General features: G+C 47.8%; 1 protein-coding gene and 17 non-coding genes across 18 annotated transcripts; all 18 read left to right on the top strand.

The window, feature by feature from the left end:
• The first annotated feature begins 2,866 nt into the window (after positions 1-2,866).
• Positions 2,867-2,939, top strand: Trnav-aac (transfer RNA valine (anticodon AAC)). The gene has a single exon. It is a non-coding gene; the product is annotated as a tRNA-Val (tRNA).
• Positions 2,940-3,464: 525 nt separating this feature from the next.
• Positions 3,465-3,537, top strand: Trnav-aac (transfer RNA valine (anticodon AAC)). The gene has a single exon. It is a non-coding gene; the product is annotated as a tRNA-Val (tRNA).
• Positions 3,538-4,095: 558 nt separating this feature from the next.
• On the top strand, positions 4,096-23,613 carry LOC144175538 (uncharacterized). The gene is made up of 2 exons (XM_077704611.1): positions 4,096-5,298; positions 23,180-23,613. The coding sequence occupies exons 1-2, from the start codon at positions 4,116-4,118 to the stop codon at positions 23,611-23,613; spliced, it is 1,617 nt and encodes a 538-aa protein (XP_077560737.1). The 5' UTR covers positions 4,096-4,115.
• Trnav-aac (transfer RNA valine (anticodon AAC)) lies at positions 8,938-9,010 on the top strand. The gene has a single exon. It is a non-coding gene; the product is annotated as a tRNA-Val (tRNA).
• On the top strand, positions 9,536-9,608 carry Trnav-aac (transfer RNA valine (anticodon AAC)). The gene has a single exon. It is a non-coding gene; the product is annotated as a tRNA-Val (tRNA).
• Trnav-aac (transfer RNA valine (anticodon AAC)) lies at positions 10,134-10,206 on the top strand. The gene has a single exon. It is a non-coding gene; the product is annotated as a tRNA-Val (tRNA).
• Positions 10,732-10,804, top strand: Trnav-aac (transfer RNA valine (anticodon AAC)). Its single transcript has one exon. It is a non-coding gene; the product is annotated as a tRNA-Val (tRNA).
• Trnav-aac (transfer RNA valine (anticodon AAC)) lies at positions 13,966-14,038 on the top strand. Its single transcript has one exon. It is a non-coding gene; the product is annotated as a tRNA-Val (tRNA).
• Positions 14,564-14,636, top strand: Trnav-aac (transfer RNA valine (anticodon AAC)). Its single transcript has one exon. It is a non-coding gene; the product is annotated as a tRNA-Val (tRNA).
• On the top strand, positions 15,158-15,230 carry Trnav-aac (transfer RNA valine (anticodon AAC)). The gene has a single exon. It is a non-coding gene; the product is annotated as a tRNA-Val (tRNA).
• Positions 15,754-15,826, top strand: Trnav-aac (transfer RNA valine (anticodon AAC)). Its single transcript has one exon. It is a non-coding gene; the product is annotated as a tRNA-Val (tRNA).
• Trnav-aac (transfer RNA valine (anticodon AAC)) lies at positions 16,350-16,422 on the top strand. The gene has a single exon. It is a non-coding gene; the product is annotated as a tRNA-Val (tRNA).
• On the top strand, positions 16,946-17,018 carry Trnav-aac (transfer RNA valine (anticodon AAC)). The gene has a single exon. It is a non-coding gene; the product is annotated as a tRNA-Val (tRNA).
• Trnav-aac (transfer RNA valine (anticodon AAC)) lies at positions 18,133-18,205 on the top strand. The gene has a single exon. It is a non-coding gene; the product is annotated as a tRNA-Val (tRNA).
• Trnav-aac (transfer RNA valine (anticodon AAC)) lies at positions 18,730-18,802 on the top strand. Its single transcript has one exon. It is a non-coding gene; the product is annotated as a tRNA-Val (tRNA).
• On the top strand, positions 21,097-21,169 carry Trnav-aac (transfer RNA valine (anticodon AAC)). The gene has a single exon. It is a non-coding gene; the product is annotated as a tRNA-Val (tRNA).
• Positions 21,693-21,765, top strand: Trnav-aac (transfer RNA valine (anticodon AAC)). Its single transcript has one exon. It is a non-coding gene; the product is annotated as a tRNA-Val (tRNA).
• Trnav-aac (transfer RNA valine (anticodon AAC)) lies at positions 22,290-22,362 on the top strand. Its single transcript has one exon. It is a non-coding gene; the product is annotated as a tRNA-Val (tRNA).
• Positions 23,614-24,160: the final 547 nt, after the last annotated feature.

The following is a 24,160-nucleotide window of genomic DNA, read 5'->3' as shown; positions in this document are numbered from 1 at the left end:
CCGGGTGTTATTCACGGCGCGGTCAAATAGCCCCTTCCCCTTTCCTTAGTCCTTAGAATGTACAGTATTAAAACCTTAAGGATTGGAGGCTTGCCGGCGAAGGCACACAATCCCGAGCAGAACTGTGGCGACATGTTGCACGGGGACTGTCAACGATAGGACCAGTACGGAACTAGGTCATTGAGATTGTGCGTATTCCGCAAAGGCAGTTTCTGGAGTCGCCGCAGCTGTGCTTGTGGTGTAGCAGATATTAAGATGACAGCATTGGAAAGGTCAACAGCCTTACATTATGATAAACGAAAAAAGGAAGTTCTGCTTAGAGGAAACCTGAAGACTCTTTCTGCACTAGAGTGCGAGTCACCTGGACTGTTTAAGGAAGACATTAAAACTTTGAAACATCAGTTAGAAGCTATAGAACAAGAGAAATATCATGGTGCGATAGTTCGAGCACGTGCAGAAAAGTTCATGTTTGGGGAAGCCCCTACAAAGAGAGCACTCAGCTCTGAAAAGAGATACGCGACCCGCAATATTTTTGCGGAAATAGAGTATAAAGGGCAGGTTCTTGATGAACAACAAGCAATTAGCTATGCCTTTTGTAATTTTTATGATGGTTTGTTTTCGTGCCAACCTGCAAACTTAGAAGGGTTTAAGGACAATTTTTTAAGATTCTTGTCGACGATAGATGAACAGGTGAAAGAAAATTTAGAAGTACCAATTACAGTGGACGAGGTTAAGAAGGCTATCGATGAATTAAGTCCGGGAAAGTCTCCAGGCCCTGACGGGTTGTGCACGGCGTTCTACAAAGCTTTCCGCAATAACCTAAGTCCAGTTTTATGTGACCTCTACTCAGAAGCCTACACACTGGAAAGACTGCCCCCTTCGTTCTCACAATCGCACACTGTACTCATACCCAAAACAGATGTAAAAGAAGAGCTCAGAAAAGTAACTGCGTATAGGCCGATATCTTTGACGAATGTAGATTATAAAATATTAATGAAAGTCTTAGCAAGGAGGTTACAGAGTGTGATAATAGACATAGTAGGCGAACATCAAACATGTGGAATAAAAGGAAGGTCTATAACTAGTAATATACACATAGCACGGAGCATTCTCGAGTGTTGTGACGGCATGAATGACGTTGTAGCCATGCTGCAAATAGACCTTCAGAAGGCATTTGATAAGGTCTCTCATGAGCTACTCTATACTATTTTGGAAAAAGTAAACCTAGGGAAAGTAATAACGGAGGGCGTAAGACTGGCGTATAAGGAGTGTTCAACAAGGCTGGTAATAAATAAGTCAGTGAGCCGCCCAATATATGTCACGCGTTCAGTACGGCAAGGATGCCCGCTGTCCCCTTTACTGTTTTGTTTGTACATCGAGTCGTTTTGCGCTAGCATAATAAACAGCAATAGTATTCATGGTTTCCAGTTGCAGGCATGCGAGGTACGTGTATTGGCATACGCGGACGACATCGCTTTATTTTGTCGTGACAGAAAAAGCATTAGTACTGCAGTTGCGTTGCTTAAGACGTTTTGTGAATATACTGGGAGCTCGGTAAATTGGAGCAAGTGCTTGGGATTCTGGCATGGCAGTTGGGACGTAACGGCTACTGTCTTTGAAGGTATGAACTGGCTGGTTGTGCCGGTCAAATACTTAGGCGTTCCACTTGAAAACTACAGAGATAGCGACCCGTACTGGCGAAGCCAGACGACTGCGTTGCGTGATAAAGCGGAAAAGTGGGAAGGGAAGGGGCGTGCGCTGTCGATGTTCGCGCGCGCAACGGTGTGCAACATATTTTTGTTCCCGAAACTTTGGTACGTTTTGCAGGTGATTCACTGTTCTCGCGCCAATGTTCAGCGGCTGCATCGCGTTTGTGCTGTTTTTGTTTGGGGCTCGTCCTGGGAAAGGACAAGTAGGACGAATCTTTTTCGAAGAGTTCGCGAAGGCGGTTTATCGCTCTCGCATCTGTTTTTGAGACAAGTTGTGAATCGTTTTTATTTCTTGCGCGAGGTAAAGGACCCCTTCCTGCGCACCGTCATTCAAGTCAGGTTAGGCAGGCTATTGCCCCAATTCATTGTTACGTCTTGTCAAAGCTGCAATGGGGCAGTACACGGGTATTTAAAAGAAGTTGTTCAAGCGACACAATTTCTTTGTGTACGGTTCTCTATGGAGTACTTGAGTGCCGTGTCGAAAAAAAAGTTGTATAAAGACCTTGCTGAAATCTGTTTTCCTGTTCCTTTATACCGATCCATGTTTCCGGTGGGCCCAGGGCAGAACGTCTTGAAACGTGTAAGAGCTATGGCCATTCCCCCGGGTGTTAAAACATTTTTCTTTAAACTGCACTGTGGAGTTTTACCAGTTAAAACATGGATGTTGGAAAAGGGTCTGTTTGTGCCATGGGGTGTCGACTGTTCTTTGTGCAAAAAGCCCGAGACGGTGGAACATGTTTTTTTGGATTGTTGGGATGGGGTGTTTTTGTGGGACGTTCTTCAGCGAACATTAAAAAAGGAGTTTCCGTTGAGCCCTTATGGCATCCGGTTTCTGGCAGTGCAAAACGATAATGGAGTGCCTTACGACCTAGTGATGTTGCTGGTCCTCCACGGAATATGGAGGTCTCGAATGGCGTTTCGGCACTGTGACGTAGACGGAAGGCCAGCAAGGCAGTATTTCTGTGAGAGTGCCCAACATATTGTAGAAATGTGGAAGAGTCAGAAATGTACTCCTGAATATTTGCATGAATTTGAAAAGGTATTGTCTATGCCCCGTTTTTAGTTATGTAGCGCTGGCTTGAGTGAAGTCAGCGATTTTATCATATGTACCGTTGTTTCTGGATTTTGTTTGAAACCGGCAATAAAGAAAAAAAAAAGTGCTTGTGGTGTAGTGGTTATCACATCCGCCTAACACGCGGAAGGTCCCAGGTTCGATCCCTGGCAGGCACAAATTTTTGCTTTTACTTTCAAGGGGTGTGGGACGGCTTAAATATATTAACTAGCCTGTGATACCTGAGGTGTTGGGCCCCCACGGCCGTGTTCATTTACGAATTCCCTCAACCTTTTTACCCTACTCCACTTTACTGTTGAGGTGGCAGGGGCGAATTATATAACCTACCTGAAGATTTTGCAACGCCACAAAATTTAGGTCGAAGCACCCTCTTTACCCAGCCGTACCCTGTTCTTCAGCTACGAATGATCTATTGAAATATAACACACTCATATCTTTTAGCTGAAATAATATACCGGGTGTTATTCACGGCGCTAGCAAATACTCCCTTCCCCTTTCTTTAGTCCTGAGGATGTCCAGTATTAAAACCTTAAGGATTGGAGGCTTGCCGGCGAAGGCACACAATCCCGAGCAGAACTGTGGCGACATGCTGCACGGGGACTGTCAACGATAGAACCAGTACGAAACTAGGTCATTGAGATTGTGCGTATTCCGCAAAGGCAGTTTCTGGAGTCGCCGCAGCTGTGCTTGTGGTGTAGTGGTTATCACATCCGCCCAACACGCGGAAGGTCCAAGGTTCGATCCCTGGCAGGCACAAATTTTTGCTTTTACTTTCAAGGGGCGTGGGACGGCTTAAATATATTTACTAGCCTGTGCTACCTGAGGAGTTGGGCCCCCACGGCCGTGTTCATTTACGAGTTCCCTCTACCTTCTTACCCTACTCCGCTTCACTGTTGAGGTGGCAGGGGCGAATTATATAACCTACCTGAAGATTTTGCAACGCCACAAAATTTAGGTCGAAGCACCCCCTTTACCCAGCCGTACCCTGTTCTTCAGCTACGAATGATCTATTGAAATATAACACACTCATAGCTGTTAGCTCAAATAAGATACCGGGTGTTATTCACGGCGCTAGCAAATACTCCCTTCCCCTTTCCTTAGTCCTTAGGATGTCCAGTATTAAAACCTTAAGGATTGGAGGCTTGCCGGCGAAGGCACACAATCCCGAGCAGAACTGTGGCGACATGTTGCACGGGGACTGTCAACGATAGAACCAGTACGGAACTAGGTCATTGAGATTGTGCGTATTCCGCAAAGGCAGTTTCTGGAGTCGCCGCAGCTGTGCTTGTGGTGTAGGATTCTGCTTCCGGTTCGCGCAGCGATCGGACGTGGTGATGGCTGGCTCCGAGCCAGGTGATTCTGCGGCTATGTTCAGCCGCGGTGACCGGTCCTCTCGTGCGCCTTCGGGCTACAGGTTTTTGCTTCCGACATTGCCTTCAGGGGATTCAATGAAGACCTGCTTGATCCTACACTGCGACCTTGGCGGAAGGCCTTACAGGATTGAAGACTTCCGCACGCCACTTCAACAGTTTGGCGTGCTCAAGGATATTGGAGGCATCGGTCCTTTCCAAATGGGACATGTGTGGCTTATTAAGCTGCGCACGCAAGAGGCAAAACAACGTCTGATAACCGCCGGAGGAATTCAGGTCAAGGGGCGTTTCTGCGCCATCATCGACCCCGCCCACCAGGAGCTGACAATCAAAGTGCATTGGGTGCCATTTCATGTATCGGACGAGGCTGTGCGCAGGACTTTCACCGAATTCGGGGACGTCAAGGACGTGCGCCAAGACACCTGGGCAGCGGCGGGTTTTGAATCCGCCGAGTCGACGACAAGGTTGGTGCGTCTTACGCTACGTGAAGACCTATCGCCCGACGAGCTCCCACACCTTTTCAAGTTATTCGGGGGTTCCGTGCTTGTTGTAGTGCCTGGACGTGCACCTGTATGTCTGCGCTGTCGTAGGAGGGGTCATATCAGGAGGGACTGCAGAGTTCCGAAGTGCACCCAGTGCCGCTCGTTCGGACACGAAGCCCGCGACTGCGTACGCACATACGCTAACGTCACTGGGCGTCCCGAAGAGCAGGAGGTGCACCCCGACGTCATGGACGTCGAGGAAGCGGAGAGGGCGGCAACGGCGGCGTTAGCTTCAGCAGTGACTGTCGCACAAGGCAACAAAGAACCGGAGAAAGCGTTTGACATAACTCCGCCCTTTCCTACGCCGCCTGATGAAGTACGTGAGGGAGATACCAGCGACGGAACTCAGAAAAATGGGGACGACACATCCAAGGCAGTGGAACTTGGCAAGAAGAAGGAGGACGACGCTGCTAGCCAGCACTCGTCAGAATCGACTTTGACCCTACCTAGCGACGGCTACCAGACCGCGGAAGACACCGAGGGAGCGGCCACGAAGGATAAACAAGGGACGTCCTCGAAGCGCCCGCGTGAGCTGACCGAACTGGGTGACGAACAAAAGCTGCAGTGCTTGGAACACGAGTGGAAGGTCGCAACCGGAAAAAAGGGCAAGTACGCATCGGGGCAACTACGCTTTTCGTCAACATCTCGGGTTTCCCGACGGGGTACTTAACAGCCCTGTCTAATGTAAGTGCCGTGGTGTAGGTGTGCTGTTTAAAAAAAAAAAAAAAAGAGGGCCATGGCATTTAAAGCGCCTCTTCGTGTAGCTACGCTTAATGTCCGAGGCCTCAATTCGAAACAGCGACAGTTTCGACTTTCTAAGCTCATGGAGGATAGGCAGTTAGACATACTAGCAATCCAGGAGAGCAAAGTAGAAAGTGAACAGCACACTGACACTATGGTACAGCCTTTTAGGAGGTGTTTTGACGTGTGCGTTAGCCATGCGGTTGGTACGTCTGGCGGTTGTTGTCTTTTTCTAAGGAAGTCGCTGAATTGTGTAGTTCAAGGGGTAACGGCCTGTCAAGAAGGTCGTTTCATTAGTTGTGATTTTTGTTACGAGGGGTTACAGTTAAGAGCGGTAGGTGTGTATGCTCCCACTAAAGTGAACCAACGAAAGTGTTTTTTCGAGGGCCTGATCAAGACGCTCAATTGTGACCGACATGTCCTGTTGCTAGGTGATTTCAATTGCGTAGTCAACAAGGAAGATCGTTCGAATCAAAATGCTCCTTACGATTCTAGTGCTCAGTTTCTAAAAGAAAGCCTGAGCAACCTGCAACTCGAAGACGTCGTAAATGTGGCTAGTAATGCGCATACGGTCAGATATACCCATTATCAAGGCTCAAGCCATGCCCGTCTCGACCGAATATATTTATCGGCAAACCTTGCCCCTGAGTGTAGTCAATACGCTGTTGAACAAGTATCATTCAGCGACCATTGCCTAGTATCAGTTACGGTGGGAGGGGTGAAACAACGAAGAGCAAAGTTTAACTACGAACTCTGGAAGTTTAATATCAAGCTACTACAAGACGGAAAGTTTCTTGAATTGCTAAAAGAAAACAAATCACTGGAAGATGCTAATGAACACAACATTATCGAAAAATGGGAACGTTTCAAACAACACGTCAAAATGGTGGCTATCGAGCGCTCTACCGAAATGAAATTTGAAGCAAAAAAGGAGGAGTCTGATTTAAAAGAATTACTAAACCGACTGACAGTTGAAGAAGCCAACGAGCCAGGCACTTTCATGGGAGACATACGTAACATAAAGGCCAAAATAGAAGCGATAGAAACAGAAAATATAAAGGAGCATTGATAAGAGCACGGGCAGAGAATTACACTGCTGGCGAGATGCCAACAAAGCGTGCACTTGCGGATGAAAAACGCTACGCAAAAAAGAATGAGATAAGCCAAATAGAGTTTAACGGCGCAGTTACCGAAGAGCAACACGAAATACAACTCGCCTTTTTTCAACATTACCAAGACCTTTTCTCTTACAAAAAGCCTCAAACAGGTTTCGATAGTCTTTTCCTCACGCAACTGCCGCAGCTAGAAAGCGAAGTTACAGAAGGACTTGAAACGCCCATAACCGTTAGCGAAGTTGAAGAGGCAATAGGGAACCTCAATAATGGTAAATCCCCTGGACCTGACGGGTTAGGGGCAGACTTTTATAAAGCCTTCAAGTCAGACTTGGCAGTTTTTTTATGCAATGTTTTCTGTGAATCTTTCAGGCAGGGTTCTTTACCTCCCTCCTTCTCCAAAGGCCATACGATACTTATACCCAAAAGTGATGACCCAGAACAACTTATCAAAGTAACTGGTTTCAGACCGATCACACTAACAAACACAGACTACAAAATTTTCACGAAAGTGCTAGCTAAAAGACTACAATCGGTCATCAAAACATTAGTAGGGCCACATCAAACGTGTGGCATAAAGGGGAGGAGCATTTACACAAATATTCATGTTGTACGCAGTATTCTTGAATCGTGTGACATGGATTTCAGGCGAGTAGCAATGCTACAGATAGACTTCGAAAAAGCCTTTGATAAGGTTTGCCATGACATTTTGTTTAAAATTCTGAAACACGTCGGCATTGGTAAAGTCATTTTTGAAGGGGTTAAAATGGCATATCATAACTCGACCACCAAAATAATCGTTAATAAAAAACTAACAGATAGCGTTCACGTCCGTTCGTCGGTACGACAAGGATGTGCACTGTCATCCTTGCTTTTCTCTTTGTACATCGAACCCTTATGTGCCAAAATTAACAATAGTGATCTAATCAGAGGGTACGTGTTGGAGTCCAGTGACGTGAAAGTACTTGCTTATGCGGACGATGTCGCTTTTTTCTGCGTTGATCGCGAAAGTGTTTGTAATGCTTTGAGCATCACGCAGGAATTCTGTGATAAAACTGGCAGTTCGGTGAATTTTAAAAAATGCGTTGGTCTTTGGCATGGTGTTTGGCCAGCAGCACCAAGTGTTTACGAGCGAGTGTCTTGGTCAACGAAGCCTACGCGTTATCTCGGCATCCCTTTTGAGCATTACCGAGAAAATACGGCCTACTGGAACGAGAGAGCACATGATGTGCGCGAGCAAACGGAAAGATGGGGAGGTAGGAACATGTCCATATTTGCCCGTGCAACTGTCTGTAATGTTTTTTTTGTATCGAAGTTATGGTACGTTATGCAGGCATTGTATTGTTCTAGGTTAAATGTGCAAAAATTACATCGTATATTTGCAGTGTTTGTATGGCAGTCCCAGTTCGAAAGGGCGAGTCGGAGCAATATTTTTAGACGGCTAGAAGGGGGTGGACTTGCACTGCCCCACTTATTTATTCGCCAACTTGTATCACGTTTTTCCTTTCTAAGAGACCAGTCTCACCCTTTTGTACGTGCTTTCTTGCAGATTAAGTTGGTCAATGCTTTACCTGATTTTGTTGTGTCCACAGTTCAAGGATCACGTACTAATGTCAGTTGTTTCTTGCGTGAAGTGGTTTTTGCTTACCGATTCTTGACTGCTCGTTTTTCTCGCGATTACTTGTCTTCAGTAACCCGCAAAAAATTGTCCAGAGATTTAACAGAATCATTGTTTGCCGAGCCTCTGTATAGGACCCGATTCCGTGCTGGCCCACGTCAGGATGTTTTAAAAAGAGTTAAAAAAATGACAGTACCGGGAGGGGTAAAAACCTTTTTTTACAAGCTGCACACAGAAACACTACCGGTTAAAACGTGGATGCAAAGCAAGGATATTTATCTGCCATGGGGTGCCGATTGCTTCTTGTGCAAGAAGCCCGAAAGTGTAGAACACGTTTTCTTGGATTGTTGGGATGCCGTCTTTTTTTGGGACGTCCTCCAACGAACTCTTAAAAAAGACCTTCCTCTAACATCCCACGGCATTCGGTACTTATCTGTCATGCCTGAAACTGTACCGTATGACTTGTTTTTTCTCCTGGGGCTGCACGGAATCTGGAGGAGCCCCATGGCTGTTAGGAATGCAGATGTGGATGCACGTTCAGTGTGCTCCTATTTCGTGGAAAATATTTGTAGATTACGCGAAGTTTTCGTTAAGCAAGGTTGTGACGATGACTTGCTGTCAGTAATGCATGAGCTTACTGTAATGAAAGTGCACAAATAGCTGCCAGCTGAAAGTATGGCAGTGATGTTTGAGACAATCAACCGTCTTGGTTGACCTCTCCTTTATTTCTTTGTAAGTGTTATGCCTTGGGCAATAAAGAAAAAAAAAAGAAAGTGCTTGTGGTGTAGTGGTTATCACATCCGCCTAACACGCGGAAGGTCCCAGGTTCGATCCCTGGCAGGCACAAATTTTTGCTTTTACTTTCAAGGGGTGTGGGGCGGCTTAAATATATTAACTAGCCTGTGATACCTGAGGTGTTGGGCCCCCACGGCCGTGTTCATTTACGAGTTCCCTCAACCTTTTTACCCTACTCCACTTTACTGTTGAGGTGGCAGGGGCGAATTATATAACCTACCTGAAGATTTTGCAACGCCACAAAATTTAGGTCGAAGCACCCCCTTTACCCAGCCGTACCCTGTTCTTCAGCTACGAATGATCTATTGAAATATAACACACTCATATCTTTTAGCTCAAATAATATACCGGGTGTTATTCACGGCGCTAGCAAATACTCTCTTCCCCTTTCCTTAGTCCTTAGGATGTCCAGTATTAAAACCTTAAGGATTGGAGGCTTGCCGGCGAAGGCACACAATCCCGAGCAGAACTGTGGCGACATGCTGCACGGGGACTGTCAACGATAGAACCAGTACGAAACTAGGTCATTGAGATTGTGCGTATTCCGTAAAGGCAGTTTCTGGAGTCGCCGCAGCTGTGCTTGTGGTGTAGTGGTTATCACATCCGCCTAACACGCGGAAGGTCCCAGGTTCGATCCCTGGCAGGCACAAATTTTTGCTTTTACTTTCAAGGGGCGTGGGACGGCTTAAATATATTAACTAGCCTGTGCTACCTGAGGAGTTGGGCCCCCACGGCCGTGTTCATTTACGAGTTCCCTCTACCTTCTTACCCTACTCCGCTTCACTGTTGAGGTGGCAGGGGCGAATCATACAACCTACCTGAAGATTTTGCAACGCCACAAAATTTAGGTCGAAGCACCCCCTTTACCCAGCCGTACCCTGTTCTTAAGCTACGAATGATCTATTGAAATATAACACACTCATAGCTGTTAGCTCAAATAAGATACCGGGTGTTATTCACGGCGCTAGCAAATACTCCCTTCCCCTTTCCTTAGTCCTTAGGATGTCCAGTATTAAAACCTTAAGGATTGGAGGCTTGCCGGCGAAGGCACACAATCCCGAGCAGAACTGTGGCGACATGTTGCACGGGGACTGTCAACGATAGAACCAGTACGGAACTAGGTCATTGAGATTGTGCGTATTCTGCAAAGGCAGTTTCTGGAGTCGCCGCAGCTGTGCTTGTGGTGTAGTGGTTATCACATCCGCCTAACACGCGGAAGGTCCCAGGTTCGATCCCTGGCAGGCACAAATTTTTGCTTTTACTTTCAAGGGGTGTGGAACGGCTTAAATATATTAACTAGCCTGTGATACCTGAGGTGTTGGGCCCCCACGGCCGTGTTCATTTACGAGTTCCCTCAAAATTTTTACCCTACTCCACTTTACTGTTGAGGTGGCAGGGGCGAATTATATAACCTACCTGAAGATTTTGCAACGCCACAAAATTTAGGTCGAAGCACCCCCTTTACCCAGCCGTACCCTGTTCTTCAGCTACGAATGATCTATTGAAATATAACACACTCATATCTTTTAGCTCAAATAATATACCGGGTGTTATTCACGGCGCTACCAAATACTCCCTTCCCCTTTCCTTAGCCCTTAGGATGTCCAGTATTAAAACCTTAACGATTGGAGGCTTGCCGGCGAAGGCACACAATCCCGAGCAGAACTGTGGCGACATGTTGCACGGGGACTGTCAACGATAGAACCAGTACGGAACTAGGTCATTGAGATTGTGTGTATTCCGCAAAGGCAGTTTCTGGAGTCGCCGCAGCTGTGCTTGTGGTGTAGTGGTTATCACATCCGCCTAACACGCGGAAGGTCCCAGGTTCGATCCCTGGCAGGCACAAATTTTTGCTTTTACTTTCAAGGGGTGTGGGACGGCTTAAATATATTAACTAGCCTGTGATACCTGAGGTGTTGGGCCCCCACGGCCGTGTTCATTTACGAGTTCCCTCTACCTTCTTACCCTACTCCGCTTCACTGTTGAGGTGGCAGGGGCGAATCATATAACCTACCTGAAGATTTTGCAATGCTACAAAATGTAGGTCGAAGCACCCCCTTTTCCCAGCCGTACCCTGTTCTTCAGCTCCGAATGATCTATTGAAATATAACACACTCATAGCTTTTAGCTCAAATAACATACCGGGTGTTATTCACGGCGCGGTCAAATAGCCCCTTCCCCTTTCCTTAGTCCTTAGGATGTACAGTATTAAAACCTTAAGGATTGGAGGCTTGCCGGCGAAGGCACACAATCCCGAGCAGAACTGTGGCGACATGTTGCACGGGGACTGTCAACGATAGAACCAGTACGGAACTAGGTCATTGAGATTGTGCGTATTCCGCAAAGGCAGTTTCTGGAGTCGCCGCAGCTGTGCTTGTGGTGTAGCAGATATTAAGATGACAGCATTGGAAAGGTCAACTGCCTTACATTATGATAAACGAAAAAAGGAAGTTCTGCTTAGAGGAAACCTGGAGACTCTTTCTGCACTAGAGTGCGAGTCACCTGGACTGTTTAAGGAAGACATTAAAACTTTGAAACATCAGTTAGAAGCTAAAGAACAAGAGAAATATCATGGTGCGATAGTGCGAGCACGTGCAGAAAAGTTCATGTTTGGGGAAGCCCCTACAAAGAGAGCACTCAGCTCTGAAAAGAGATACGCGACCCGCAATATTTTTGCGGAAATAGAGTATAAAGGGCAGGTTCTTGATGAACAACAAGCAATTAGCTATGCCTTTTGTGATTTTTATGATGGTTTGTTTTCGTGCCAACCTGCAAACTTAGAAGGGTTTAAGGACAATTTTTTAAGATTCTTGTCGACGATAGATGAAGAGGTGAAAGAAAAGCTAGAAGTAGCAATTACAGTGGACGAGGTTAAGAAGGCTATCGATGAATTAAGTCCGGGAAAGTCTCCAGGCCCTGACGGGTTGTGCACGGCGTTCTACAAAGCTTTCCGCAATAACCTAAGTCCAGTTTTATGTGACCTCTACTCAGAAGTCTACACACTGGAAAGACTGCCCCCTTCGTTCTCACAATCGCACACTGTACTCATACCCAAAACAGATGTAAAAGAAGAGCTCAGAAAAGTAACTGCGTATAGGCCGATATCTTTGACGAATTTAGATTATAAAATATTAATGAAAGTCTTAGCAAGGAGGTTACAGAGTGTGATAATAGACATAGTAGGCGAACATCAAACATGTGGAATAAAAGGAAGGTCTATAACTAGTAATATACACATAGCACGGAGCATTCTCGAGTGTTGTGACGGCATGAATGACGTTGTAGCCATGCTGCAAATAGACCTTGAGAAGGCATTTGATAAGGTCTCTCATGAGCTACTCTATACTATTTTGGAAAAAGTAAACCTAGGGAAAGTAATAACGGAGGGCGTAAGACTGGCGTATAAGGAGTGTTCAACAAGGCTGGTAATAAATAAGTCAGTGAGCCGCCCAATATATGTCACGCGTTCAGTACGGCAAGGATGCCCGCTGTCCCCTTTACTGTTTTGTTTGTACATCGAGTCGTTTTGCGCTAGCATAATAAACAGCAATAGTATTCATGGTTTCCAGTTGCAGGCATGCGAGGTACGTGTATTGGCATACGCGGACGACATCGCTTTATTTTGTCGTGACAGAAAAAGCATTAGTACTGCAGTTGCGTTGCTTAAGACGTTTTGTGAATATACTGGGAGCTCGGTAAATTGGAGCAAGTGCTTGGGATTCTGGCACGGCAGTTGGGACGTAACGGCTACTGTCTTTGAAGGTATGAACTGTCAGGTTGTGCCGGTCAAATACTTAGGCGTTCCACTTGAAAACTACAGAGATAGCGACCCGTACTGGCGAAGCCAGACGACTGCGTTGCGTGATAAAGCGGAAAAGTGGGAAGGGAAGGGGCGTGCGCTGTCGATGTTCGCGCGCGCAACGGTGTGCAACATATTTTTGTTCGCGAAACTTTGGTACGTTTTGCAGGTGATTCACTGTTCTCGCGCCAATGTTCAGCGGCTGCATCGCGTTTGTGCTGTTTTTGTTTGGGGCTCGTCCTGGGAAAGGACAAGTAGGACGAATCTTTTTCGAAGAGTTCGCGAAGGCGGTTTATCGCTCTCGCATCTGTTTTTGAGACAAGTTGTGAATCGTTTCTATTTCTTGCGCGAGGTAAAGGACCCCTTCCTGCGCACCGTCATTCAAGTCAGGTTAGGCAGGCTATTGCCCCAATTCATTGTTACGTCTTGTCAAAGCTGCAATGGGGCAGTACACGGGTATTTAAAAGAAGTTGTTCAAGCGACACAATTTCTTTGTGTACGGTTCTCTATGGAGTACTTGAGTGCCGTGTCGAAAAAAAAGTTGTATAAAGACCTTGCTGAAATCTGTTTTTCTGTTCCTTTATACCGATCCATGTTTCCGGTGGGCCCAGGGCAGAACGTCTTGAAACGTGTAAGAGCTATGGCCATTCCCCCGGGTGTTAAAACATTTTTCTTTAAACTGCACTGTGGAGTTTTACCAGTTAAAACATGGATGTTGGAAAAGGGTCTGTTTGTGCCATGGGGTGTCGACTGTTCTTTGTGCAAAAAGCCCGAGACGGTGGAACATGTTTTTTTGGATTGTTGGGATGGGGTGTTTTTGTGGGACGTTCTTCAGCGAACATTAAAAAAGGAGTTTCCGTTGAGCCCTTATGGCATCCGGTTTCTGGCAGTGCAAAACGATAATGGAGTGCCTTACGACCTAGTGATGTTGCTGGTCCTCCACGGAATATGGAGGTCTCGAATGGCGTTTCGGCACTGTGACGTAGACGGAAGGCCAGCAAGGCAGTATTTCTGTGAGAGTGCCCAACGTATTGTAGAAATGTGGAAGAGTCAGAAATTTACTCCTGAATGGTTGCATGAATTTGAAAAGGTATTGTCTATGCCCCGTTTTTAGTTATGTAGCGCTGGCTTGAGTGAAGTCAGCGATTTTATCATATGTACCGTTGTTTCTGGATTTTGTTTGAAACCGGCAATAAAGAAAAAAAAAGTGCTTGTGGTGTAGTGGTTATCACATCCGCCTAACACGCGGAAGGTCCCAGGTTCGATCCCTGGCAGGCACAAATTTTTGCTTTTACTTTCAAGGGGTGTGGGACGGCTTAAATATATTAACTAGCCTGTGATACCTGAGGTGTTGGGCCCCCACGGCCGTGTTCATTTACGAGTTCCCTCAACCTTTTTACCCTACTCCACTTTACTGTTGAGGTGGCAGGGGCGAATTATATAACCTGCCTGAAGATTTTGCAACGCCACAAAATTTAGGTCGAAGCACCCCCTTTACCCAGCCGTACAATGTTCTTCAGCTACGAATGATCTATTGAAATATAACACACTCATATCTTTTAGCTCAAATAATATACCGGGTGTTATTCACGGCGCTAGCAAATACTCCCTTCCCCTTTCCTTAGTCCTTAGGATGTCCAGTATTAAAACCTTAAGGATTGGAGGCTTGCCGGCGAAGGCACACAATCCCGAGCAGAACTGTGGCGACATGTTGCACGGCGACTGTAAACGCTAGAACCGGTAAGAAACTAGGTCAGTGAGATTGTGCGTATTCCGCAAAGGCAGTTTCTGGAGTCGCCGCAGCTGTGCTTGTGGTGTAGTGGTTATCACATCCGCCTAACACGCGGAAGGTCCCAGGTTCGATCCCTGGCAGGCACACATTTTTGCTTTTACTTTCAAGGGGTGTGGGACGGCTTAAATATATTAACTAGGTTGTGATACCTGAGGTGTTGGGCCCCCACCGCCGTGTTCATTTACGAGTTCCCTCAACCTTCTTACCCTACTCCGCTTCACTGTTGAGGTGGCAGGGGCGAATATATAACCTACATAACATTTTGCAACGCCACAAAATTTAGGTCGAAGCACCCCCTTTACCCAGCCGTACCCTGTTCTTCAGCTCAGAATTATCTATTGAAATATAACACACTCATAGCTTTTAGCTCAAATAAGATACCGGGTGTTATTCACCCTGGGCAAATAGCCCCTTCCCCTTTCCTTAGTCCTTAGGATGTCCAGTATTAAAACCTTAAGGATTGGAGGCTTGCCGGCGAAGGCACACAATCCCGAGCAGAACTGTGGCGACATGTTGCACGGCGACTGTAAACGCTAGAACCGGTACGGAACTAGGTCAGTGAGATTGTGCGTATTCCGCAAAGGCAGTTTCTGGAGTCGCCGCAGCTGTGCTTGTGGTGTAGTAGTTATCACATCCGCCTAACACGCGGAAGGTCCCAGGTTCGATCCCTGGCAGGCACAAATTTTTGCTTTTACTTTCAAGGGGTGTGGGACGGCTTAAGTATATTAACTAGCCCGTTATACCTGATTAGTTGGGCTCCCACGGCCGTGTTCATTTACGAGTTCCCTCTACCTTCTTACCCTACTCCGCTTCACTGTTAAGGTGGCAGGGGCGAATTATATAACCTACCTGAAGATTTCGCAACGCCACAAAATTTAGGTCAAAGCACCCCATTTACCAAGCCGTACCCTGTTCCTCAGCTCCGAATGATCTATTGAAATATAACACACTCATAGCTTTTAGCTCAAATAACATACCGGGTGTTATTCACCCTGGGCAAATAGCCCCTTCCCCTTTCCTTAGTCCTTAGGATGTCCAGTATTAAAACCTTAAGGATTGGAGGCTTGCCGGCGAAGGCACACAATCCCGAGCAGAACTGTGGCGACATGTTGCACGGCGACTGTAAACGCTAGAACCGGTACGGAACTAGGTCAGTGAGATTGTGCGTATTCCGCAAAGGCAGTTTCTGGAGTCGCCGCAGCTGTGCTTGTGGTGTAGTGGTTATCACATCCGCCTAACACGCGGAAGGTCCCAGGTTCGATCCCTGGCAGGCACAAATTTTTGCTTTTACTTTCAAGGGGTGTGGGACGGCTTAAATATATTAACTAGCCTGTGATACCTGAGGTGTTGGGCCCCCACGGCCGTGTTCATTTACGAGTTCCCTCTACCTTCTTACCCTACTCCGCTTCACTGTTGAGGTGGCAGGGGCGAATTATATAACCTACCTTAACATTTTGCAACGCCACAAAATTTAGGTCGAAGCACCCCCTTTACCCAGCCGTACCCTGTTCTTCAGCTCAGAATTATCTATTGAAATATAACACACTCATAGCTTTTAGCTCAAATAAGATACCGGGTGTTATTCACCCTGGGCAAATAGCCCCTTCCCCTTTCCTTAGTCCTTAGGACGTCCAGTATTAAAACCTTAAGGATTGGAGGCTTGCCGGCGAAGGCACACAATCCCGAGCAGAACTGTGGCGACATGTTGCATGGCGACTGTAAAAGCTAGAACCGGTACGGAACTAGGTCAGTGAGATTGTGCGTATTCCGCAAAGGCAGTTTCTAGAGTCGCCGCAGCTGTGCTTGTGGTGTAGTGGTTATCACATCCGCCTAACACGCGTAAGGTCCCAGGTTCAATCCCTGGCAGGCACAAATTTTTGCTTTTACTTTCAAGGGGTGTGGGACGGCTTAAGTATATTAACTAGCCTGTTATACCTGATTAGTTGGGCCCCCTCGGCCGTGTTCATTTACGAGTTCCCTCAACCTTCTTACCCTACTCCGCTTCACTGTTAAGGTGGCAGGGGCGAATTATATAACCTACCTGAAGATTTCGCAACGCCACAAAATTTAGGTCAAAGCACCCCCTTTTCCCAAGCCGTACCCTGTTCCTCAGCTCCGAATGATCTATTGAAATATAACACACTCATAGCTTTTAGCTCAAATAACATACCGGGTGTTATTCACCCTGGGCAAATAGCCCCTTCCCCTTTCCTTAGTCCTTAGGATGTCCAGTATTAAAACCTTAAGGATTGGAGGCTTGCCGGCGAAGGCACACAATCCCGAGCAGAACTGTGGCGACATGTTGCATGGCGACTGTAAACGCTAGAACCGGTACGGAACTAGGTCAGTGAGATTGTGCGTATTCCGCAAAGCAGTTTCTGGAGTCGCCGCAGCTGTGCTTGTGGTGTAGTGGTTATCACATCCGCCTAACACGCGGAAGGTCCCAGGTTCGATCCCTGGCAGGCACAAATTTTTGCTGTTACTTTCAAGGGGTGTGGGACGGCTTAAGTATATTAACTAGCCTGTTATACCTGATTAGTTGGGCCCCCACGGCCGTGTTCATTTACGAGTTCCCTCTACCTTCTTACCCTACTCCGCTTCACTGTTAAGGTGGCAGGGGCGAATTATATAACCTACCTGAAGATTTCACAACGCCACAAAATTTAGGTCAAAGCACCCCATTTACCAAGCCGTACCCTGTTCCTCAGCTCCGAATGATCTATTGAAATATAACACACTCATAGCTTTTAGCTCAAATAACATACCGGGTGTTATTCACCCTGGGCAAATAGCCCCTTCCCCTTTCCTTAGTCCTTAGAATGTCCAGTATTAAAACCTTAAGGATTGGAGGCTTGCCGGCGAAGGCACACAATCACGAGCAGAACTGTGGCGACATGTTGCACGGCGACTGTAAACGCTAGAACCGGTACGGAACTAGGTCAATGAGATTGTGCGTATTCCGCAAAGGCAGTTTCTGGAGTCGCCGCAGCTGTGCTTGTGGTGTAGTGGTTATCGCCTAACACGCGGAAGGTCCCAGGTTCAATCCCTGGCAGGCACAAATTTTTGCTTTTACTTTCAAGGTGTGTGGAACGGCTTAAGTATATTAACTAGCCTGTTATACCTGATTAGTTGGGCCCCCACGGCCGTGTTCATTTACGAGTTCCCTCTACCTTCTTACCCTACTCCGCTTCACTGTTAAGGTGGCAGGGGCGAATTATATAACCTACCTGAAGATTTCACAACGCCACAAAATTTAGGTCAAAGCACCCCCTTTTCCCAAGCCGTACCCTGTTCCTCAGCTCCGAATGATCTATTGAAATATAACACACTCATAGCTTTTAGCTCAAATAAGATACCGGGTGTTATTCACCCTGGGCAAATAGCCCCTTCCCCTTTCCTTAGTCCTTAGAATGTCCAGTATTAAAACCTTAAGGATTGGAGGCTTGCCGGCGAAGGCACACAATCACGAGCAGAACTGTGGCGACATGTTGCATGGCGACTGTAAAAGCTAGAACCGGTACGGAACTAGGTCAGTGAGATTGTGCGTATTCCGCAAAGGCAGTTTCTAGAGTCGCCGCAGCTGTGCTTGTGGTGTAGTGGTTATCACATCCGCCTAACACGCGTAAGGTCCCAGGTTCAATCCCTGGCAGGCACAAATTTTTGCTTTTACTTTCAAGGGGTGTGGGACGGCTTAAGTATATTAACTAGCCTGTTATACCTGATTAGTTGGGCCCCCTCGGCCGTGTTCATTTACGAGTTCCCTCAACCTTCTTACCCTACTCCACTTCACTGTTAAGGTGGCAGGGGCGAATTATATAACCTACCTGAAGATTTCGCAACGCCACAAAATTTAGGTCAAAGCACCCCCTTTTCCCAAGCCGTACCCTGTTCCTCAGCTCCGAATGATCTATTGAAATATAACACACTCATAGCTTTTAGCTCAAATAAGATACCGGGTGTTATTCACCCTGGGCAAATAGCCCCTTCCCCTTTCCTTAGTCCTTAGGATGTCCAGTATTAAAACCTTAAGGATTGGAGGCTTGCCTGCGAAGGCACACAATCCCGAGCAGAACTGTGGCGACATGTTGCACGGCGACTGTAAACGCTAGAACCGGTACGGAACTAGGTCAGTGAGATTGTGCGTATTCCGCAAAGGCAGTTTCTGGAGTCGCCGCAGCTGTGCTTGTGGTGTAGTGGTTATCACATCCGCCTAACACGCGGAAGGTCCCAGGTTCGATCCCTGGCAGGCAAAAATTTTTGCTTTTACTTTCAAGGGGTGTGGGACGGCTTAAGTATATTAACTAGCCTGTTATACCTGATTAGTTGGGCCCCCACGGCCGTGTTCATTTACGAGTTCCCTCTACCTTCTTACCCTACTCCGCTTCACTGTTAAGGTGGCAGGGGCGAATTATATAACCTACCTGAAGATTTCACAACGCCACAAAATTTAGGTCAAAGCACCCCATTTACCAAGCCGTACCCTGTTCCTCAGCTCCGAATGATCTATTGAAATATAACACACTCATAGCTTTTAGCTCAAATAACATACCGGGTGTTATTCACCCTGGGCAAATAGCCCCTTCCCCTTTCCTTAGTCCTTAGAATGTCCAGTATTAAAACCTTAAGGATTGGAGGCTTGCCGGCGAAGGCACACAATCACGAGCAGAACTGTGGCGACATGTTGCACGGCGACTGTAAACGCTAGAACCGGTACGGAACTAGGTCAATGAGATTGTGCGTATTCCGCAAAGGCAGTTTCTGGAGTCGCCGCAGCTGTGCTTGTGGTGTAGTGGTTATCGCCTAACACGCGGAAGGTCCCAGGTTCAATCCCTGGCAGGCACAAATTTTGCTTTTACTTTCAAGGTGTGTGGAACGGCTTAAGTATATTAACTAGCCTGTTATACCTGATTAGTTGGGCCCCCACGGCCGTGTTCATTTACGAGTTCCCTCTACCTTCTTACCCTACTCCGCTTCACTGTTAAGGTGGCAGGGGCGAATTATATAACCTACCTGAAGATTTCACAACGCCACAAAATTTAGGTCAAAGCACCCCCTTTTCCCAAGCCGTACCCTGTTCCTCAGCTCCGAATGATCTATTGAAATATAACACACTCATAGCTTTTAGCTCAAATAAGATACCGGGTGTTATTCACCCTGGGCAAATAGCCCCTTCCCCTTTCCTTAGTCCTTAGAATGTCCAGTATTAAAACCTTAAGGATTGGAGGCTTGCCGGCGAAGGCACACAATCACGAGCAGAACTGTGGCGACATGTTGCACGGCGACTGTAAACGCTAGAACCGGTACGGAACTAGGTCATTGAGATTGTGCGTATTCCGCAAAGGCAGTTTCTGGAGTCGCCACAGCTGTGCTTGTGGTGTAGTGGTTATCGCCTAACACGCGGAAGGTCCCAGGTTCGATCCCTGGCAGGCACAAATTTTTACTTTTACTTTCAAGGGGTGTGGGACGGCTTAAGTATATTAACTAGCCTGTTATACCTGATTAGTTGGGCCCCCACGGCCGTGTTCATTTACGAGTTCCCTCTAGCTTCTTACCCTACTCCGCTTCACTGTTAAGGTGGCAGGGGCGAATTATATAACCTACCTGAAGATTTCACAACGCCACAAAATTTAGGTCAAAGCACCCCATTTACCAAGCCGTACCCTGTTCCTCAGCTCCGAATGATCTATTGAAATATAACACACTCATAGCTTTTAGCTCAAATAACATACCGGGTGTTATTCACCCTGGGCAAATAGCCCCTTCCCCTTTCCTTAGTCCTTAGAATGTCCAGTATTAAAACCTTAAGGATTGGAGGCTTGCCGGCGAAGGCACACAATCACGAGCAGAACTGTGGCGACATGTTGCACGGCGACTGTAAACGCTAGAACCGGTACGGAACTAGGTCATTGAGATTGTGCGTATTCCGCAAAGGCAGTTTCTGGAGTCGCCACAGCTGTGCTTGTGGTGTAGTGGTTATCGCCTAACACGCGGAAGGTCCCAGGTTCGATCCCTGGCAGGCACAAATTTTTACTTTTACTTTCAAGGGGTGTGGGACGGCTTAAGTATATTAACTAGCCTGTTATACCTGATTAGTTGGGCCCCCACGGCCGTGTTCATTTACGAGTTCCCTCTACCTTCTTACCCTACTCCGCTTCACTGTTAAGGTGGCAGGGGCGAATTATATAACCAACCTGAATATTTTGCAACGCCACAAAATTTAGGTCAAAGCACCCCCTTTTCCCAAGCCGTACCCTGTTCCTCAGCTCCGAATGATCTATTGAAATATAACACACTCATAGCTTTTAGCTCAAATAAGATACCGGGTGTTATTCACCCTGGGCAAATAGCCCCTTCCCCTTTCCTTAGTCCTTAGGATGTCCAGTATTAAAACCTTAAGGATTGGAGGCTTGCCGGCGAAGGCACACAATCCCGAGCAGAACTGTGGCGACATGTTGCACGGCGACTGTAAACGCTAGAACCGGTACGGAACTAGGTCAGTGAGATTGTGCGTATTCCGCAAAGGCAGTTTCTGGAGTCGCCGCAGCTGTGCTTGTGGTGTAGTGGTTATCACATCCGCCTAACACGCAGAAGGTCCCAGGTCCGATCCCTGGCAGGCACAAATTTTTGCTTTTACTTTCAAGGGGTGTGGGACGGCTTAAGTATATTAACTAGCCTGTTATACCTGATTAGTTGGGCCCCCACGGCCGTGTTCATTTACGAGTTCCCTCTACCTTCTTACCCTACTCCGCTTCACTGTTAAGGTGGCAGGGGCGAATTATATAACCTACCTGAAGATTTCGCAACGCCACAAAATTTAGGTCAAAGCACCCCATTTACCAAGCCGTACCCTGTTCCTCAGCTCCGAATGATCTATTGAAATATAACACACTCATAGCTTTTAGCTCAAGTAACATACCGGGTGTTATTCACCCTGGGCAAATAGCCCCTTCCCCTTTCCTTAGTCCTTAGGATGTCCAGTATTAAAACCTTAAGGATTGGAGGCTTGCCGGCGAAGGCACACAATCCCGAGCAGAACTGTGGCGACATGTTGCACGGCGACTGTAAACGCTAGAACCGGTACGGAACTAGGTCAGTGAGATTGTGCGTATTCCGCAAAGGCAGTTTCTGGAGTCGCCGCAGCTGTGCTTGTGGTGTAGTGGTTATCACATCCGCCTAACACGCGGAAGGTCCCAGGTTCAATCCCTGGCAGGCACAAATTTTTGCTTTTACTTTCAAGGGGTGTGGGACGGCTTAAGTATATTAACTAGCCTGTTATACCTGATTAGTTGGGCCCCCCCGGCCGTGTTCATTTACGAGTTCCCTCTACCTTCTTACCCTACTCCGCTTCACTGTTAAGGTGGCAGGGGCGAATTATATAACCTACCTGAATATTTTGCAACGCCACAAAATTTAGGTCAAAGCACCCCCTTTTCCCAAGCCGTACCCTGTTCCTCAGCTCCGAATGATCTATTGAAATATAACACACTCATAGCTTTTAGCTCAAATAAGATACCGGGTGTTATTCACCCTGGGCAAATAGCCCCTTCCCCTTTCCTTAGTCCTTAGGATGTACAGTATTAAAACCTTAAGGATTGGAGGCTTGCCGGCGAAGGCACACAATCCCGAGCAGAACTGTGGCGACATGTTGCACGGCGACTGTAAACGCTAGAACCGGTACGGAACTAGGTCAGTGAGATTGTGCGTATTCCGCAAAGGCAGTTTCTGGAGTCGCCGCAGCTGTGCTTGTGGTGTAGGGGTTATCACATCCGCCTAACACGCGGACGGTCCCAGGTTCGATCCCTGGCAGGCACAAATTTTTGCTTTTACGTTCAAGGGGTGTCGGACGAAATAAATTATAACTAGCCTGTGATACCTGAGGTGTTGGGCCCCCACGGCCGTGTTCATTTACGAGTTCCCTCAACCTTCTTACCCTACTTCACTTCACTGTTAAGGTGGCAGGGGCGAATTATATAACCAACCTGAAGATTTCGCAACGCCACAAAATTTAGGTCGAAGCACCCCCTTTACCCAACCGTACCCTGTTCTTCAGCTACGAATGATCTATTGAAATATAACACACTCAAAACTTTTAGCTCAGATAAGATACCGGGTGTTATTCAAGGCGCGGGCAAATAGCCCTTTCCCCTTTCCTTTGTCTTTCGGATGTCCAGTATTAAAACCTTAAGGATTAGACGCTTGCCGGCGAAGGCACACAATCCCGAGCACAACTGTGGCGACATGTTACACGGCGACTGTCAACGATAGAACCGGTACGGAACTAGGTCAGTGAGATTGTGAGTATTCCGCAAAGGCGGTTTCTAGAGTCTCAGCAGCTGTGCTTGTGGTGTAGTCATTCTACGTCCGGCCACGCTCGCGGACGGACGTGAGAATCATGAGCTCCAGCGGAGCGGTGATAGCGGCTCAGCCGAGCTGCGGTAACAGTTCAACGGGAAGCAATAACGAGGAGTACCAGATTATTCTGCCGCAACTGCCTACCGGACGCATCGTTTTAAACACATTGTTTTTGCATGGCGACGTGAAGGCCAGGCCGTTTAAGGTCGAAGATTTTCACGATATGCTCGCACGGACTGGTCTGCTCCCCGAGGTTGTCGCCTTGGTGGCTTACCAGATAAGCACGTGTGGGCAATAACGTTCAACAGCGCCGAAGCAACGAAGAAGATGCTCGCAGTCCCGCAGTTTCAAATAAAGTGCCGGCGGTGCGTCGTCATCGACCCGCAAGACCAACCGGTCAGACTGAAGCTGCACTGGCTACTACATGGCGTAGCCAACGACGACATCCGAGCTGCACTGGCGTCGTACGGCAAGGTAACCGAGGTGAACCGGGAGCGGTGGCGCGTCCAGGGCGTCACCGACAAGGGTTCCACGACGAGGACGGTGCTGCTGAAGTTGAAAAGAGGCCTCAAGATTGACGACCTGCCGCACCAGCTAAAGGTTTCGGGTGAGCTCGCCCTCGTCGTGGTAGCGGGACGTCCCATGCAGTGCCTTCGCTGCAACAGCCAGGGTCATGTGCCGGCGGGAGTGCAAGGTGCCCCGTTGTTCTAGGGGCCGGTGTTTTGTCACGTCGAGACGCAGTGCGTGCCCTCATACGCGTCAGTGACGGTGCCCGTTGACAACGAGGGTACTACCGATCACCTTATGGACTTAGTCGAGGCAGAGGAAGCAGCTCAAGGCGCTGGTGGTGGCGAGCCCTCCGAAGCTACCACCGCGACCCCAAGGGAAGGCTGCCTCCCCCAGGAAGTGAAAACCCGCGAGGCCAGCCCAGCAAAGACGGCAGTACCGGAGGAGAGCTTGGTTAAAAGCAACGAAAAGTGCTTGCAGCCGCACCTCCCGGTGCACTGGCGGGGCAACACCCGGAAACGATGGACACTGATGAAGCAGCGACTTCGGCGGCGACCGTCAAACGCCCCCACGTCGACGCAGCAGACGGGAACGACAGCAGGGGTAACAAGAACAGCGAGGAGCCGCCGGCGAAAACAACGCAGATACGGCGCCCGTCGTTCAGACCCAAGCCCCCCAAGAAACCCCCGGAAACGCCCCCCCAATAGAGCAACGCAGGGGACAGCGCAGCGGCGGGCGGGAGCGCGTAGCC

The sequence above is a fragment of the Haemaphysalis longicornis genome, unplaced genomic scaffold (genome assembly GCF_048455015.1).
Source record: "Haemaphysalis longicornis isolate Haplotype H1 unplaced genomic scaffold, Haemaphysalis longicornis Haplotype H1 scaffold_3, whole genome shotgun sequence".
In the NCBI taxonomy this organism is placed as follows: Eukaryota; Metazoa; Arthropoda; class Arachnida; order Ixodida; family Ixodidae; genus Haemaphysalis; species Haemaphysalis longicornis.
The sequence above is the reverse complement of the archived record's forward strand: the minus strand, read 5'-3'. Positions and strand labels throughout refer to the sequence as shown.

Excerpts from the sequence above, each read along its gene's own strand:
- LOC144175538 (XM_077704611.1), top strand. The coding sequence starts at position 4,116 with ATGGCTGGCTCCGAGCCAGGTGATTCTGCGGCTATGTTCAGCCGCGGT. Across the intron at positions 5,299-23,179 it reads GGTCGCAACCGGAAAAAAGG|ATAAGCACGTGTGGGCAATA; the intron begins GCAAGTACGCAT and ends GTGGCTTACCAG.